Raw genomic sequence first — 16,279 nt, 5'->3', positions numbered from 1 at the left:
TGTCACATTGCATCTTACTCTCGACACATCGCGTGTCTTCATTCATCAAACCCTTTCGTACTCTCAAACAGCCTTACATATTTGGAGCCCACCACGAGGGGCTCCTTTTCGAACTTTTCCTTGCACCCAATTCTGATCCATTGATCTTCCAGTTTGATTCACAGATTCATTAAAAAATTCTAGATTCATTCATCTCAATCAACATCGCCCACCATTCCAAAATATTTTCACAAAAACGCGCAGTTCTCCCCGAAATGTCCTCGAAACAAACTTCCTGCAACAATTGACACTTCTATCATTCCAGAACCTCCCCTCCCAAATCCTACAACTTTTTCAGACCAACCTATCAACCCGTTCTTAGAGCTATCAACCTCCCCCATCAACTCGGAAGAATCAGCAAGATCCTCTTTGGACAAAGCTTTAGAATTATCTTCGGACTTTCCTTCAATCCTCGACAAACCATCCCTGCCCTCTTTCAAGCTCCTGGCTGCTAGATTTCTTCCATTCACGCCATCAGTACCACCTCTCATAGACGCCACAAGGAACGTTGCCTCAGCTGTACCCCTAACATTCATCTGTCAAAACAACACTTTCCCTCCTGTTCAAACTCAACCGCTTATTCCAACAGTCCCAAACACTCCCATACCTCCAGTTACACTCGCGCCAACCATCATCAATCCTACACCTGCACCGTCTCACCTTCCCTCGTCACATATCACATCGACCAAGCCCTCAATGAAAACCGTCATGTCTACTTCCAACAAAGGTATCGCTGCCATGCCTGGCCCTGGATCAAACAAAGCTCCCTCCTTTAACGAGGAAACATCGGAGCTCATAGACTTTTTTGAACTATTTGAAGATTTAGCAACCTCATGCACACTCATGGACGAACAGAAGTGCAAGGCAATTGTCCATTATACAGATGTCCTCACTAAATGTTTCTGGGTCATGCTAACGGGTTATGAAAGTAAAGATTTTATGATATTCAAGCAAAGTATCCTTGCAAAATATCCGCACACCAACCAAGGAACTCACTATATGATCCGAGACCTGGAACGGGTAGTACTAAATACAGTGGACTCTGACATCTCAACAGAAACGGAGCTTCTTCAATACTATTGCCAATTTCATCCTATCGCTGTATGGCTGGAGACTAATTCAAAAATCTCCCAATGCGAACGAGACAGATACTTTTGGCAAGGACTTCCTCACTCTGCACGGCGTGCTATCGATCGACGACTCAAACTCAAGGAAGCTAATTACACTCATAACGAAGCTACTGATTTCGAGAAAGTCCTCGAAGCAGGACAATTCATATTCTCTGATGAAGCATCTGACATGGATTTAAATGAGCCCATCGCTAGTCGCCTCAAATCCATGCATGAAAATCGAGCCTCCCGAGCTAAGCTGGCACAACCAATTTGGGATTCTGATGATGTAGAAGAGGAAAAGCGAGACGTATGACGAGAAGTGCAAACAAAATGCATAGCATTTACCTCCCCTCCGGTACCGGTCAAATCAACTATGGACGAAGTAGAGGATCTGGCGCGCAAGATGCACACCTTGGATATAGGAGATGCCGCCTACTCAGGGTGTTATACGTGCCTTGTATGCCTTGCTCCAGCTGCAGCACAAGCTTGGGCAGCCCCGAAATCACATCAACTCGTCAATTCAGTCACAACATCTGGTACCTTACCTTACATTCCTCTTCCTCCCTTACCATCCTCGCCCAACAATCAGACTAGGACTATGTGTTTCTTCTGTGGAGGGACACATGTGATTCAGACCTGCGCGATAGCCGGGGACTACTTAAGAGCTGGACGTATAATTTGCAATGAACAATACTTTGCATTTACGGACCAGTCCCGCATAAGGCAAACAGGGAATGAAATGTTAAAGCAAGCTATTGACACTAGATACGCGACGGCCCAAGCTTCAACACCCGCAAGTGGTCCTAATTCTATCCCTCTTGACAATTCCCGACGTGACACCTCGCTCCAGTCTTCCAATGACATCCCTACCACTGCCTTCATCTCAGAATCATACTTTTTCCAGTGTACTTCAATTGCTGAAAATCACGTGGTAGTCGTAACAGTTGAAGATGAAGGTGAAAGTCAGCCTTCAAACGAATTTTTAGCTATAACGCACTCAAAGTCGAAGGCCATTGACTCGGAACAAAGCAATACGTCCAACACGGCATCCCCAGCTTCTACATCAGAACCTCACCCCGAATCCAAGAAGATACCACCTTCCTTCACTTACGAGTCCAAAGCTGCTGATTCAGAACGAACCAAGTGCATGTTCTGAAACGTCCTTGACTCAGTAAGCTGTAGAACACTGCAGGACTCAGCGCGTACCTACTTCCACAGTACCACTTACCGCCAATATCGTTGCGACATCGCCACCAGTTCAGATTGAGCACACTACTCCACTCAGAGAGCTTCGCGTCACCCTCAACGGAGTCCACTCAGAGCTAGGATTGCTCGACGAAGGTTCTGAGATTGTTGTCATTAGAGAAGATGTTTGGAGAAAGACTAACGCACCTCGGAACCAAGGGATTCGCATGAGGATGCAAACTGTGAACGGAGGAGTGCAGGAGATGGGTGGGTGTGTCGAGATGTTGGAAATCAATGTCGAGGGCATCAAAATGTGGGCACACACATATGTGGTGCCAGACGCACCATATCGACTCTTACTGGGACGACCATGGCAAAGACTTGTTCGCCTATCCAAGAATGAGACACAAGACGAAGTGTCAATAACCATAAGTGATCCTCTTGATAGTACTAATACTGTTACGAACTAGGATAGTTCTAACAACAGAGACTCGACAGAGTTTCTGGCTGTTGAGTTTCGTAAGGTCCTTCAGAAAAGAAGGGGTTCTGTAAAGACTTAGTCAAAGGAGTGCTTCGACTAAGAATGCTAGTTCAGACGACTTAAGATTGGAGGTCTTAAGCAAAGGAAGTTCTGGTAAAACCTAGTAAGATTCAAGTGAAGTTCTACAAAGCTAATACATGTGCTTAAATAAGTCAATATGTGCGCACGGACCAAGGTAGTCGTGAGATATAAGTACATGGTTCAAGAAAGGTAAGTGATCATAAATGGAAAGGATACTATCGAACAAAGAGAATCAAAGAAGCAGAAGAAAAGCATTATTGTAACAAATACTCGTACCTGCAAGACATCAGTATGACCTTGGCCCCAACCAGGATCATTTATAGCCACATCGGCGGCCTTCTTCACACTGCCCTCAGTCTCCAAGCTCTTATCATCAAGATCATGAACCATCATGCAGTCGACCCTACCCACGCCTTTCATCCCATCATCTCAACTCCGTGCAACATCATTCTGCGACACGCTCTTAGAACAAGTGTTCGACTTCGACCCCATCCACCACATATTAGCATATAAGAAGGTCGCAAATAAGGTTAAGCCTGTAGCCACCACGATGCCAGCGCACATACGAATCATTCACCATTTCCCCGAAGATCGTTACTTTCTCTTCCTTCCTTGTCACCTCAACCTCCAGAATTTCAACCTGGTACTCGTCTCACCAAAGAACACATGCAAGACCTCAAAATCTTCAAAAACAAATTCTTATGGGCGGAAGAGCGCAAACTTGCTGCCCAAGTGCTTTCTAACAATGAATTTGCTCTTGCCTGGGACAAAACAGAGAAGGGGCATTTTAGAGATGATTATTTTCCCCCTGTCATCATTCCCACTATCGAACATACCCCGTGGACTCACCGACAGCCTCTTATCCCTCCAGGCATCAAGGACAAAGTCGTCAAGCTAATCCAAGCCAAAATCAAGTCCAGGGTCTATGAACCTTCAAACTCGTCATATCAGTCACAATGGTTCTGTGTTGTGAAGAAGAATGGCGCCATCCATATCGTACATGACTTACAACAACTGAACTCTGTTACAGTAAAGGACACAGCTTCAATGCCCTTCATTGAACACTTTGCTGAACAATGTGCTGGACGCTCAATATATTCCATGATGGATTTATTTGTCGGATTCGATCACAGAGCTCTCGCAGAAGACTCTCGTGACATTACCACTTTCCAAACTCCACTCGGCACCTTCAGACTCACTGTCCTACCCCAAGGCTGGACCGACTCACCTGCCATGTTTCAAAACGATGTCGCCTTCATACTTCAAAATGAGGTCGAAACGGCTCCAAATTTTCAAGACGACATCAATATTCTGGGAGCAAAGACCCATTACGAGAAGGCAGACAGAACATATGAAACACTTGCCGAGAACTCAGGAATTCATAGATTTGTCTGGGAGCACTGCATTGATGCTAATCGCGTCCTTCATAGACTCAAACACGCAGGAGCTACAATCTCTGTGAAGAAACTATTCCTCTATGTACCCGAAGTTCTCATCGTCAGACAATTATGCATGTATCAAGGCCGCAGCCCAGACTTGTCCAAGATCGCGAAAATCAAACATTGGCCCCCATGCACATCACGCACTGAAGTCCGCACATTTCTGGGCACTGCTGGAACAGTGCAAACTTGGATTAAAGACTATGCACGAATCTCCCATAAGAGAGTGATTAAGATAACACTGGAATAATTAGTATACATGGGAGTCTTTGTGAAGTTTCATACAAAGGAACATATCAGTGTCGATTGAATCGACAACAAGGAAGTCACCAGGCTGAGAGTGATCCTCAAGCAACAGCACCCCCCTGATAATCGATTCAGTGAAAATAAACTCACTCTTATGCTGAGGTTGAGCTCTAACTTGCCATAAACCCAGGAGCCTGTCCTTCGAAGGTCGATTTTGAATGGGGCATCACAAGGTTGAATAAGAGCCATGGGGTGACTTGTGCCTTCAACTAAGCACGTGAATATGAATATCAAGCGACCAAATATGATCCCGTCTTGAGTCCTGATGATGACAGTGTCATATCTTGGGGCATTGTGAAACATCGGAGAACAGTGGAGGTAGTCTGTTGATGTCCGAAAATCAACCATCAACTCGAAGTTTGCTTTCAAGTACCGGAATTCTGTTACCTGCATGTGCGGCACAAATCAAAGTATTAGTGCTGTAGCTGGCTTATCAATATGAACAAAAATCTTACTATATTGGCACTTAATTCAAGTGCAACATGTCCATTTCGTGCAATGACAGGTATCATGTTGAGAAAGCGGTTAAGTTTGGTATGAAACTGATAAAATGCTGGGTCTTCAAGGTGTGCTTGCTGAATGGCATGTATCGACGATGCACACTGACATGAACCAAGCTTGATATGAAAGCTGGACTCCGGTCCAGGCACGTTCAGAACTTCATCATCGGAATCTGAATCATCAAGATTACTCGCTTCTTTCCTTGCATTATAGGCATCAAGGTCATTGATGTGATAGCAAATCCATGCAGATACAAGGCTCCAATGGTCCACACGTAAGATCTATTAGTATTCACAGTAATCAATGCAAGTTCAGACGCAGTAGAAAATGCCCGACCTGGTCTGCTACTTGTTTGAAATTTGTTCGGAGCTGGTAAGATTTTTTCAAAGGTCTATGTGCTTTCTCGTTTGGTTTGGTATTAAAATTTCGAGTAACGCCTTTGGTCTTGATATCGTCAAAAAGGTGAATGCCCAAGTGATATTTCAGAAAATCCCAACTCTTTGATTCACATTCAGACTTGGAAATATATTTCTATGGAGGATCCATCAGCCGTTTGATTCAGACAGCGCTAGCATGTCAGTGAAGCACAACTTACGTCCATGAGTCTTGAAAACTCGTCAAGAGCAGCTCAACCAGCAGCGAGGGTCTGTGTGGTATGAACCTCGAGAGCTGCGAACATGTCTACATCTAAATGGGCTCAAATACATTGAAGGAGCAAATATCCAGACTCGTGTGTTTCAGGATCAAGTATGTCATGGGCAACAAATAGAATCAACTACATGTAAAGGGACATCAATTAGAATTGAGATCTCAAGAGTGTCCGAGTTGATCACCTTTAATATGTCTTCGTGCTTTGTCCCATCAGCAAAGCTAACTCCCATGATCTCCTTGAATTGGTTGAGATTCCTCCACCTTGGCACTGCCGCAAACCTGAGGAATGCTTATAATAGATGTCTATGATGAAACAAAAAAAACAGACCCTTCATCAATTTTAGTCGCAGCGTGTCTACCAACTTCATTGACGCATTTTTGCAGCTTGATCCACAAGTGTTTTCCCCATAGTCCTTCATGGTGGGTATGTAGGCGGTGTATAAACAACAATACTGTGAGGAACAAATGATGCTCCTGACTGTATCTAAAAAATGTTGTAAGGTTGCGCGTTGCCTAGTCTGCGTTACTTGAGGAGACAAGTGCATTTGACCTTAAAGGGGAAGCGAGTGCAGCAAAGATCTAGAGGTACGCACTGAAGCGAGGTGCGGGAACACATGCGCGTATTGGCGCGAAGCACGGGAAACCGCGTGCGCGTATGCGGAAACAATAGAGACTAAGCTTAAGTGATAATATAATGCAAGATAAGTGAAGAGAGATGCGAAGTGTAGAGGAATAGATTTCTACTGTGATTCAAGACCTCTTTATCTAGCAATTGCTCTGAAAAAGTGCTGATGGCAGACCACTACGGTGGGCCCATAATGTTTGTGATATCTTGGTATTAATGTCTGAGCCACAAGTGACAAATAACAATGGAAGGAACACATATGATTGGGCCCAAGAGGGATGTTAGAAATTAATGTCTGCATTCAGTGTGATGAAGTATGAATGCAAGGGTCAGGCATCGTCAGGCTTGGACATCAATTCTATCTCATCCAACTAGGCCCAAAGATTCATTTTTGTAAAATATCTATCTCTACTGCTTTTAACTCATATACCATTGATGATCTCTAGCTTGATTGATATTTCTGTTGGTTTCATACACAAATTAGGAATTTTTTTTGCTAAAAAATTACCAGAGGCAAATGCAAGTATCCTTGATGCAAAGTTCAATATATGACCAAAGTCTTGATGCAAACTTGGAATAATAAGTACAAAAATAATTTAATTCTTTTCAAAGGTCTCAACTTGGTTGAAGAATAAGAGCAGATTACACATCAAGTTTGATTCTAGTGACCTGAGGAATGAGGAAGAATACACATCTATCAAGGCTGAGATTCAAGGCAAAGATTCAAGCTGTATTTGAGACCTTTCATCATCATGTTGCTCTTCTCTCACTTTTTGAAAGTGCTGTATTGCATTCTGTATTTAATTCATCTATTTAGCTGAGGAAAAACATGGTGAGTAACAGGGAATGATAGACTTGCCTTGCAGATTTACTTCTTCATGGTCTCTCCACAGATGCATTCAACTGGTATCAGTCAAACAGTTGCTACAACAGAATCCAAATCTGTTTCAAATCTGTGTGTGTGGGTTAAAAACCTGCTAAAGATGAAATTCCCAGTGATTATCAGAGTCAAAATCTGTTTCTCTTGGAATGTGGGGGTTTGAAACCTGCCAATGATAAAATTCATGTTTTTAATGAAACCACACCTTTATATATGCTCTATGCCTTTCGACGCTCAGGTGTTTGTGAGAGAAAAAAAAGGGTGATTAGGAGGTCATTTGGATACATGCAACTTCGATGTGAGCTAATCTATGCAGAAAGGAATGGTATATTTGGGCAAAAGCCCAAAGGGCTTCTCGGCCTGCTGCAAGCACGCAAACCTGAAAGGTTTTAAGGTGAGCTGAGATCCCATAAGTTTAGGAGTGCGGCGACACTAACTGCAAAGTTTGACATCTTGAAAGGTAGGAGCAGCACTCACAGTTGTGTTTATCACACTGGGGGCATTGTGTGGCGAGTAAACGGTTCTAGAGCTGGGGAAGATTGAATGTATGGTGCGATGATGACAGCGTGTTCGCGCAAATAGAGAGTAAACACATCGCTTGACCACCTTCCCATGGATTTGACTACGTTGAAGGGAACTCCTCTCAACAAGTATTCCAATGTTCCACTTATTCTAAGTCCATGACCTTTTAGGTCTGGGAGCTTAGCGTCATGAGTGATGCTACTGAGTCTTTTCAAAAGTTCTGCTTTCAAAAGTGGTCTTAAGCCTTTTGGATGCTTCCAGGAGAAAAGGTGCACTTTTTTGTCAGCTTGGTTGATGCAAAAATGATTTTCCAGGGCCGCTTTCAGGTCTGAGGGACCATCTTGAGCGGCCCAGAAAGTGTCTTCTCCTTTGATTGGAGATGCTTTGGTACTCGGGATGTGGAATTTTGTGACTGGTAGGTTGTTGCAATCCATGGTTTCTGAAACATTTTCATGTGTTATGTGTTTGGAAGGATTGAAAGCCTTGATGGCGGGTACTGTGAACTCTCCTAGTCTAGTGATAGAGTAGAATGTGGTAGTAATGCATGTGAATATAGCGGCATCTAAAGGATCATCTAGGTTGATATTTGCGTGGATTATGGACAGTATTTCGACAGTGAATGGATTGTGTTTGGAGGATTTGGATGATGTAGGGGCTAATGTGGCTGCTCCGTTAAGTATGGCCTTCAATTCTTTTGCGTTCACTATCCACGGATGTCCATGTAAGAGGTGCCACACTTTGAGGCCTGCGGCATAGTTTTCTAATGCTGTGCCTGAGTATAAGTTGGCACAACTGGACAGAAAGGCAAGAAGCAGAGTAGGTGATACTGGGCAACGCTGGTCTTCCGCTATGTTGAGTGAGTCGCAGTATACATGAAATACCAAAAGTCCTGCTCCGTACGTCTCCTTGGTGGAGTTTGCCCATGATGATCCTATTACTTCTAGAATTCGGTTCAGTTGGTCATCGGATATGTTAATGTGTTGGGCGTTGGGAGATGAAGAAGAAGGGTTATGCACATTCTCTCCTGCCGGCAGCCACTTACGAAGCCTTTTGTGAGCTAGACAATGAGGTCTCAAGGGGGATGGAAGGGGAATCAGACCAGACTTATAGCACATTGGGGAGGAACTAGCTGAAGTCAGCGTGGATTGGGGTGTCAATGGAGCACTAAAGTGATGGTGCGTGATTACAGAATCATTGGGAGATGGCGTTGAAGATAATTTGATCTTCAACACGGGATGCTCTGGTCTTTCGAATGCTTGCTGACAGATGAGGGTTTGATTGATGACTTTGGCAGTGGGAGTGGAGTACTTCCCATTGTGGAATAGGCGGAGTTTTGTGGGAGTGAGGGGACTCAATGCGTCGATGACGAGGTGTCTGATTGCGGGTGGAATATGGGAGGGAGGGAGTAAAAGGTGTTTTGGCCCGTATTTTCCTCTGGAAGGTCCATCTGCAGGGTTTGAATTGCTGATGACATATTCCGTATGGATTTCGAGATGTCTGGGTAGAGAGTGAATGTGTTTAAACACCTCATTGACTGCTTTGTTCCTATGACTCCCTCTCCACCATCCTTCAATGACGCTCGTGTTGTCACCGCAAACAATGATGTGGTCGCTAGTGTTAGGGAGAGTGGCGAGGGTGTAGACCAGTAACTCAAAGCCAATGGCTTCTGCCCATGCAATGTCATGTTTCTCCCCTCCGTCTGTTTGCCATCCTGGTATGAGTCTCCAAGCATTTCACTTGTTGTCAAGGACGATGCCTATGCCTATGCTGGAACTAGCATCCGAGAAGGCAAGCGGAACTGAAAAGGATGCTGGTGGGCAAATTGGACATGAAACACCACCTGACTGAAGTAAGCTAGACCACCAGTCGAGGTCGGGTGTGATACCTTTGTCGGAGCGTTGGGGAAGGTGGGGGTTTTTCTGGAGGACAGCAATGAATCTTTCTAGGCTGGTGAGGTATGCCCTTCCTCTTTTGGCTGCTGTGCACGCATGCATTAGTTTACTGTAGAGTTCAAGAGCTTCTTGCAACACATAGGTGGGCTTCTTCCTCCATGCGTGGATAGCCGCAAGGTACTTGTCGACTTTTGGCTGGCTTAAAGAGACTGTGCGGCGGAGGATATCCCATAGAAACCCGATGTATATGGTCGAGGGAGCGAATGGCTGATCTTTGTTAAGCTGCCAAAAAATGCCTAAGTCTATAGATGTGTCATCTATATCTTGTAGATTATGGGAAAATAAAGCATTGTGATCTGATCTCGGGAATGTGTTTGAGAAGTCCCTGATGGGCCGAGAACAGTCTTCACTGAATTCTTCTATAGAATCATCATCAAAAATGTGTCCGCCATACCAAATGCGACTGCCTGATTGGTGCATTCCTCGCTTATTAGGTCGTGATGCCATTCTGCGCAATTACAATTATATTCATTTAAAAACTCCTTACGGATTCTAAAGAATATGTGGTCGTTGACCCACTTATCTAATGGTCTGATGCCTTGGAAACAGAAGATCTTGGCGCCTGCATCCGCAACATGTCCATAAGTGCCTGCAGATGGGGTTGCTCCGAAGGCTGTGCACATATCTATGTAGAACTCGGTGTTTGAGGTATGCACTACGGCTGCAGGCCATTGAGAAGGGTGGAGGGGAATGATGTGATATGCTTCAGCTACGTCACAAGTAGCTGCTTCTGAACCTGGAGGAAGTCTCGAAATTAATAAGTAAATGACGGAAAATTTTTCCTAAGTAGTTGGGAAATCATCAGCATTAATGTAGGAATTGATAGATGGGTTATGAAATTGGGTATCGGGAGTGCGAGGGAAGGAGAAATTTTGGATTGATCTAAATTTTCCCAGTTTGCCCGGTTTCGGAATAATAGAGAGTGGGGATGTCTGTAATGGTCCAATAAGATTCGTAAGTGTGCAGTCAGAAAAGGGTCCTATGTAGCGTGATTTTCGGATTTCTTCTTGTATACTGGAGTTGAACTGTTCTTTATACGTAATGAGGGATTTGCTATTAGCAGGGGCTTGGGTGGTGTGTATAGTAGGGAAGTTTAGGATGAAACCGGAATGGATACCTTGGGGGACTTTGGCGAAGTGGATTAGAAGGTTGGCATTGTTTAATTCTCTGTCCCATGCTTCTGCTTTGTAGGGTAAGATTGGGTTAAGCCTTCTGCGCTCTAGGACAGAGCTGGGCTCCGTGCATGGTGGCTCCACATTCTGAGCAGATATGTTTGTCATCATGTCTGTTGCTGCTGCAACCTTCCTCGCGTTGCCAGGCTGTGCATAACTGCTTGCCAGTTTTGGTCCAGAGCACTTTGTGGATTCGCTCTGCCATGGTATCATATTTTCCGTCCCATGTGTGTGTGGCAGAACATTCAATAATGCGGTGGGTGCTGCGTCCAAGGCAGACAGCACAGCATGGAAGTGGCAAGCTGGGGTCACGAAATGTTCTGGGCCTCTTGCTAAGTCTGGCATCTGGTGATGTTGGGGGGGAGCATTTCTGAGAGCTGGAGGAGCGAGTATGCTGTTGCTGGTTTCTGCTGGTAGAATTGACGGACATAGTGCACGAGTGCTGGGGGGGGAGAAGCCTGTAGGTGCAAGAGGTGGAGGGTAAGTTTTAACCCATAGATGAGAGGGAGATATCTCATCCAATGCATGGTAGGTATGATGGGTGTAATGAAGGTCCGGTTTGGAGTTTGGTGGATGCAATGTGTGCGCGATGGTGGTTGGTAGTTGTGCTGTGATGGTGGGGTGTTCAAAACCTGATGATAGGTTGGTTGTGATTGACCGAATGGTGATACATATGGTGCGGAGCGTGATGTCCACATATCAGGTTTTCGTTTGGACATGATGCCAAAGAATGTGTGTGTGGGTAGCAGTGATCACATATTGTAAGATGGAGAGAGGAATAATCATATTTTAGTGTGAGTTGTTAACGAAAAGGCTGTTTGAATTCTGGCCAGTTGGACAGTGAGCATCACGCCTGCACTATGTAAGAGAAGCCCTGCACCATGGGCATGTGCATAGAGTATGGCACGGGTGAGATTGGTGAGAGGTTGTGTGGTATGTGCATAGTCCTTGATCCAAATACGAATGGTCCCAATTGTTCCTAAGAAGCTTCGTACTTCAGTTCGAGAGGTACAGGTTGGCCAGTTCTTGATCTTCGAGACTTTGGTCTCATCTGGAATGCATCCCTCATAGGTACATTTATGTCCAACAACAATGACCTTGGGCATGCATAAAGAGAGCTTTTTGGCTGATACCATGGCTCCTGCGTGTTTGAGTTGGTGAAGTACGCGATTAGCGTCTGTGCAATGCTCCCATACAAATCTGCAGATTCCCGGGTTCTCGGGGAGAGTCTGATATGAATCGTCGGGCAGCTCATAGCACATGGAAGGACCTAGAATGTTGACATCGTCTTGGAAATTTGGCATGACCTCAGTTTCAGCTTGCAGGATAAATGCAACATCATTTTGGAAAACGGCTGAGGAGTCAGTCCATCCTTGTGGGAGGACGGTGAGGTGATAGGTTCCAAGGGGGGTTTGGAATGTGGTGATGTCTCATGATTCTTCGGCGAGGGCACAATGATCAAACCCGACGAAAAGGTCCATCATGGAGTATATGGCATGTCCTGCGCATTGTTCTGTGAAGAGTTCAACATATGGCATTGTGGCAGCATCTTTGACGGTGATAGAGTTCAACTGTTGTAAGTCATGCACAATATGCACAGCTCCACTTTTCTTTGTGACACAGAACCAGCAGGATTGATAGGATGAGTTGGATGCCTCATAAACGCCTGAGGCTATCTTGGACTTGATTAGTTTAACTACCTTGTGTTTAATACCTAGGGGAATTGGAGGTTGGCAGTGAGTCCATGGCATATGTTCTATAGTGGGTATAATGATGGGTGGAAAATAGTCGTCCCTGAAGCATCCCTTCTCTCTTGTCCCAGGCAAGCGCAAGCTCATTGTTCATCAGAACGTGAGTGGCAAGTTTTCATTCTTTGGGAAGAAGGAACTCGTTCTTGAAAACTCCGAGCTCGTCCATTCGTTCTTGGGTAAGATGGGTGCCGGGTATGAAGGCTGAGGGTGTGTGGGAAAGGAATGGCAATGATGCAAGAGGGTCTTCTGGAAAACAACAGATGATTCACATGTGTGCTGGCATCATCGTAGTTACAGGCTTGACTTTATTCGCAACCTTCTTATACGCTAATATGTGGTGAACAGGGTCAAAGTCAAATGAATGTCTTAAGAGCATGTTGCAGAATGTTGTTGCATGGAGTTGAGATGATGGAATGTGGGGTGTGGATGGGATAGACTGTGTGACGGTTCGTGAGCTTGGTAGTAAGAGGTTCAAGATTGAGGGCAGCATGAAGAAAGGTGTGGATGTGGCTATGAATGATCCTGGTTGGGGCCAAGGTCGTGCTGATGTCTTGCAGGTACGAATATTAGTTCTGTTGAGAGGATCACTTATGGTTATTGAAACTTCATCTCATGTCTCATTCTTAGATAGGCAAACGAGTCTTTGCCATGGTCATCCTAGCAAGAGTCGATAAGGTGCGTCTGGCACCACATATGCGTGTGCCCATGTTTTGATGCCATTGACATCAATCTCTAACATCTTGACACACCCACCCATCTCCTGCGCTCCTCCATTTGCAGTTTGCATGCTCATATGAATCCCCAGGTTCCAAGGTGCGTTAGTCTTCTTCCAAATGTCTTCTCTGATTATGACAATCTCAGAGCCTTCATTGAGCAATCCTAGCTCCAAGTGGACTCTGTTGAGGGTGACACAAAGCTCCCTGAGTGGAGTAGCGTACTCGATCTGCAAGCAGGTGTTGTGGTGACATTGGTGGTGAGAGATATGGTGGGAGTAGGTACACGCTGAACCTTACAATATTCCACAGCTTCCTTTTGAAGGTCTGGGCTGATTGCAAGTAAGTCCGATATTGTGAGGTTCAGGACCGTCATTTCCAGGACATTCTTGAAGACTCTTCGGGCTGTTTCTGGGCTGGCAACTTTCGATTCATAAGTAAAGGCAGGAGGAGTCTGTTTTGTTTGCAGTGGGGTGATAGATGAAGATAGCATGGAAGGAATGATGTCGTGCGTGCTAGGTGCATTAGTGGCAGGTTTGGAACTCTCATGTTCAGTTGCCGATGCTTTCGTCTTAGAGCGCGTGATGGTGAGTACCTCTGAAGTCTCTGAGTCTTTGGCTTCTTCCACAGTTACAACGACTGCATGGTTCTCTGCTATTGGAACACACTGTAGGAAGTATGATTCTAAAGTAAAGGCTGAAGAGGGGACTTCACTGGTAGAAGTACCATCATGTTGGCTCTTTTCGCCAATCTTGACAAGGTTAGCTCCTGTCACCGGTGTAGATGAGGAATCTTGACTATAGGTGAAAACACTTAAAACAAATGGGTGCTCTACAGCAAGACCAGGATACAAGACAACAACTCGACCCAAAGGACAACCACTGAGAGAAGTTCCTTGGAATAAAAATGAAAGGAAACTCTATGAGCTAGGCGGGCGCTAACAGGCGCGAGAAGGTAAGGTGCGCTCAGAGTGTTTAAAGGAAAAGATCCTTAATGAAGAGTGGGTGCACAGATGATAGTTGATAGGAGAATATGATCAGATTTCAAGCAGGGAGGTGATCTATACACTTTCCAGTACCCAGAGATAAGGAGAAAGTAAGTACCCGAACCAAAGAATCCCTTCTGTATTTAAGAAGGGAGATTACGCTATGCGGCGCGCTTCCGAGCGTGCTCCTGAACCGAGTAACCATATCAACTCTAATTATAACTAAGTTTAAATAGACTTTCTATATGTAGCGCAGACGTCGGACCGAAGATTTCGTTAGTTCAATAAATGAGATAAGAATAACGCACCAGCAAATCAGTAAGGACATGGGACAAATGAACGGACGGTAGCGCGAAGACCTAGGACGAGGTGCACGAACGCGCTGTAGAAACAACAATACAGAGAGGAACAAATAATGCTCCTAGCTGTATCTATAATAGTTGAAGGTCGTGCGTTGCCTAGCCTGCGTTACTTGAGGAGACAAGTGCGTTCGACCCTAAAGGGGAAGTGAGTGCAGCCAAGATCTAGAGGTACGCGCTTCAGCGAAGCACGAGAAAGCGCAGGTGCGCGCAAGGCGCGGGAACACGCGCGCATATTAGCGCGAAGCGCGGGAAAGCGCGCGCGCGTATGCGGAAAATGATAAAGACTAGACTCAAGTGATAATATAATGCAAGAAAAGAGAAGGGAGATGCGAAGTATAGACAAATAGACTTCTACTATATTCTGCTAAGTAGTAAGTAAGTGATAACTAGTAATTGGGAGGTAAAAGTCAGGTAAGGTGAAAAGTAAGTACTGCTGGCGCTTATATAGCGCGCCTAAGCGCGGTCATGCGGAGACGAAGCGCTACCGAGTAGGTATGTAAAGATATATATGAGTGAGAATCCATGATAAAAATAAAGGTGGAACTATGCTAATAAAGGAAATGGAAATATACGTACTAGGGAGCTTGGTGGACAGTGGATGGATGCTTCTGGATGGCTGGCGCCATAGGGCGTGCAAGCGCAGGAACGCGCGCGCGTATACATCGCGAAGTGCGGGAATGGTGCGCACATGGCGCGCGTTGTGCGGGAAAGCTGCGCGTCATATAGAGATAGCTGTGGGTAGTGCACAGAGTGACACTACAAGTTCGTGCTATGTACTTCCTAGTGTAAAGTGCCATATCAGACCATGAGATGCATGAGTCTCTACAGCGCGCGTGAAGCACACATAGCATGAGCGCAGGTAAGGCACGCTTGAGTGCGCGCGAGTGTAAATAAGGTGCGCGTGAGTGCGTGTGAGACTGGTCCTTTGGATTAGAGCTGGATCACATAGGAATGTGTGGATAAGGGCCGCATACTCGGCATTGAGACACGTGAGTCTCTACACCAGTGTTGTAGATTTAGCTAGAGCATAACATGCATCTATAGCTTGACAGATAGTCTCATTTTGAGAATGTCTGATGCGCGATCAATCTGGAAACAGGAAGTAATTGCCTTCACGAATGATTCGCCCTGCACATAAGTACTCTCCCGCTGTTGCACAGTTGCATATGACGTGTGGTCCTCTGCAGAAGAAGCAGGAAGAGTCGATTTGGGGCATGGAAGAAGAGGGAAGTGATGGCAGGGGAATATAGGACAGAGGAGTAAGGGACAGAGCTTGCGTCGACGCTTGACTTGTAAGTTGGTGAGTTCTTGGAGGTGTCCATGCCTGTGCCACTGCTGGTGCCAAGCAAACTAATCTAGTGTAACATCCAGAGTAAGCTGCCTCTCCTATGTCGAGCATGTGCATTTCCCATGCAAGGTCTTCTACTTCATCCATCATGGATTTGACAGGCATAGGATGCGGAGGTGCAAAGGCTACACATTTCATTTGAACTTGTCTTCGGATGTCTTTTCTCTCCTCTTC

The 16,279-nt window shown here is 45.3% G+C and overlaps 1 protein-coding gene across 1 annotated transcript; it reads right to left on the bottom strand.

Annotated features, from left to right (window-relative positions):
- Window positions 1–4,684: 4,684 nt before the first annotated feature.
- On the bottom strand, window positions 4,685–7,213 carry F5891DRAFT_974238 (uncharacterized protein; the record flags this gene model as incomplete). Its single annotated transcript, XM_041376439.1, has 13 exons — window positions 4,685–4,702; window positions 4,734–5,030; window positions 5,099–5,425; window positions 5,481–5,675; window positions 5,740–5,771; window positions 5,850–5,919; window positions 5,978–6,074; window positions 6,124–6,208; window positions 6,249–6,279; window positions 6,389–6,468; window positions 6,851–6,880; window positions 6,929–6,948; window positions 7,191–7,213. The coding sequence occupies 13 exons, from the start codon at window positions 7,211–7,213 to the stop codon at window positions 4,685–4,687; spliced, it is 1,305 nt and encodes a 434-aa protein (XP_041233112.1).
- Window positions 7,214–16,279: the final 9,066 nt, after the last annotated feature.

This window comes from Suillus fuscotomentosus (assembly GCF_016647785.1).
Source record: "Suillus fuscotomentosus strain FC203 chromosome Unknown F5891scaffold_2, whole genome shotgun sequence".
Lineage (NCBI taxonomy): Eukaryota > Fungi > Basidiomycota > Agaricomycetes > Boletales > Suillaceae > Suillus > Suillus fuscotomentosus.
The sequence above is the reverse complement of the archived record's forward strand: the minus strand, read 5'-3'. Positions and strand labels throughout refer to the sequence as shown.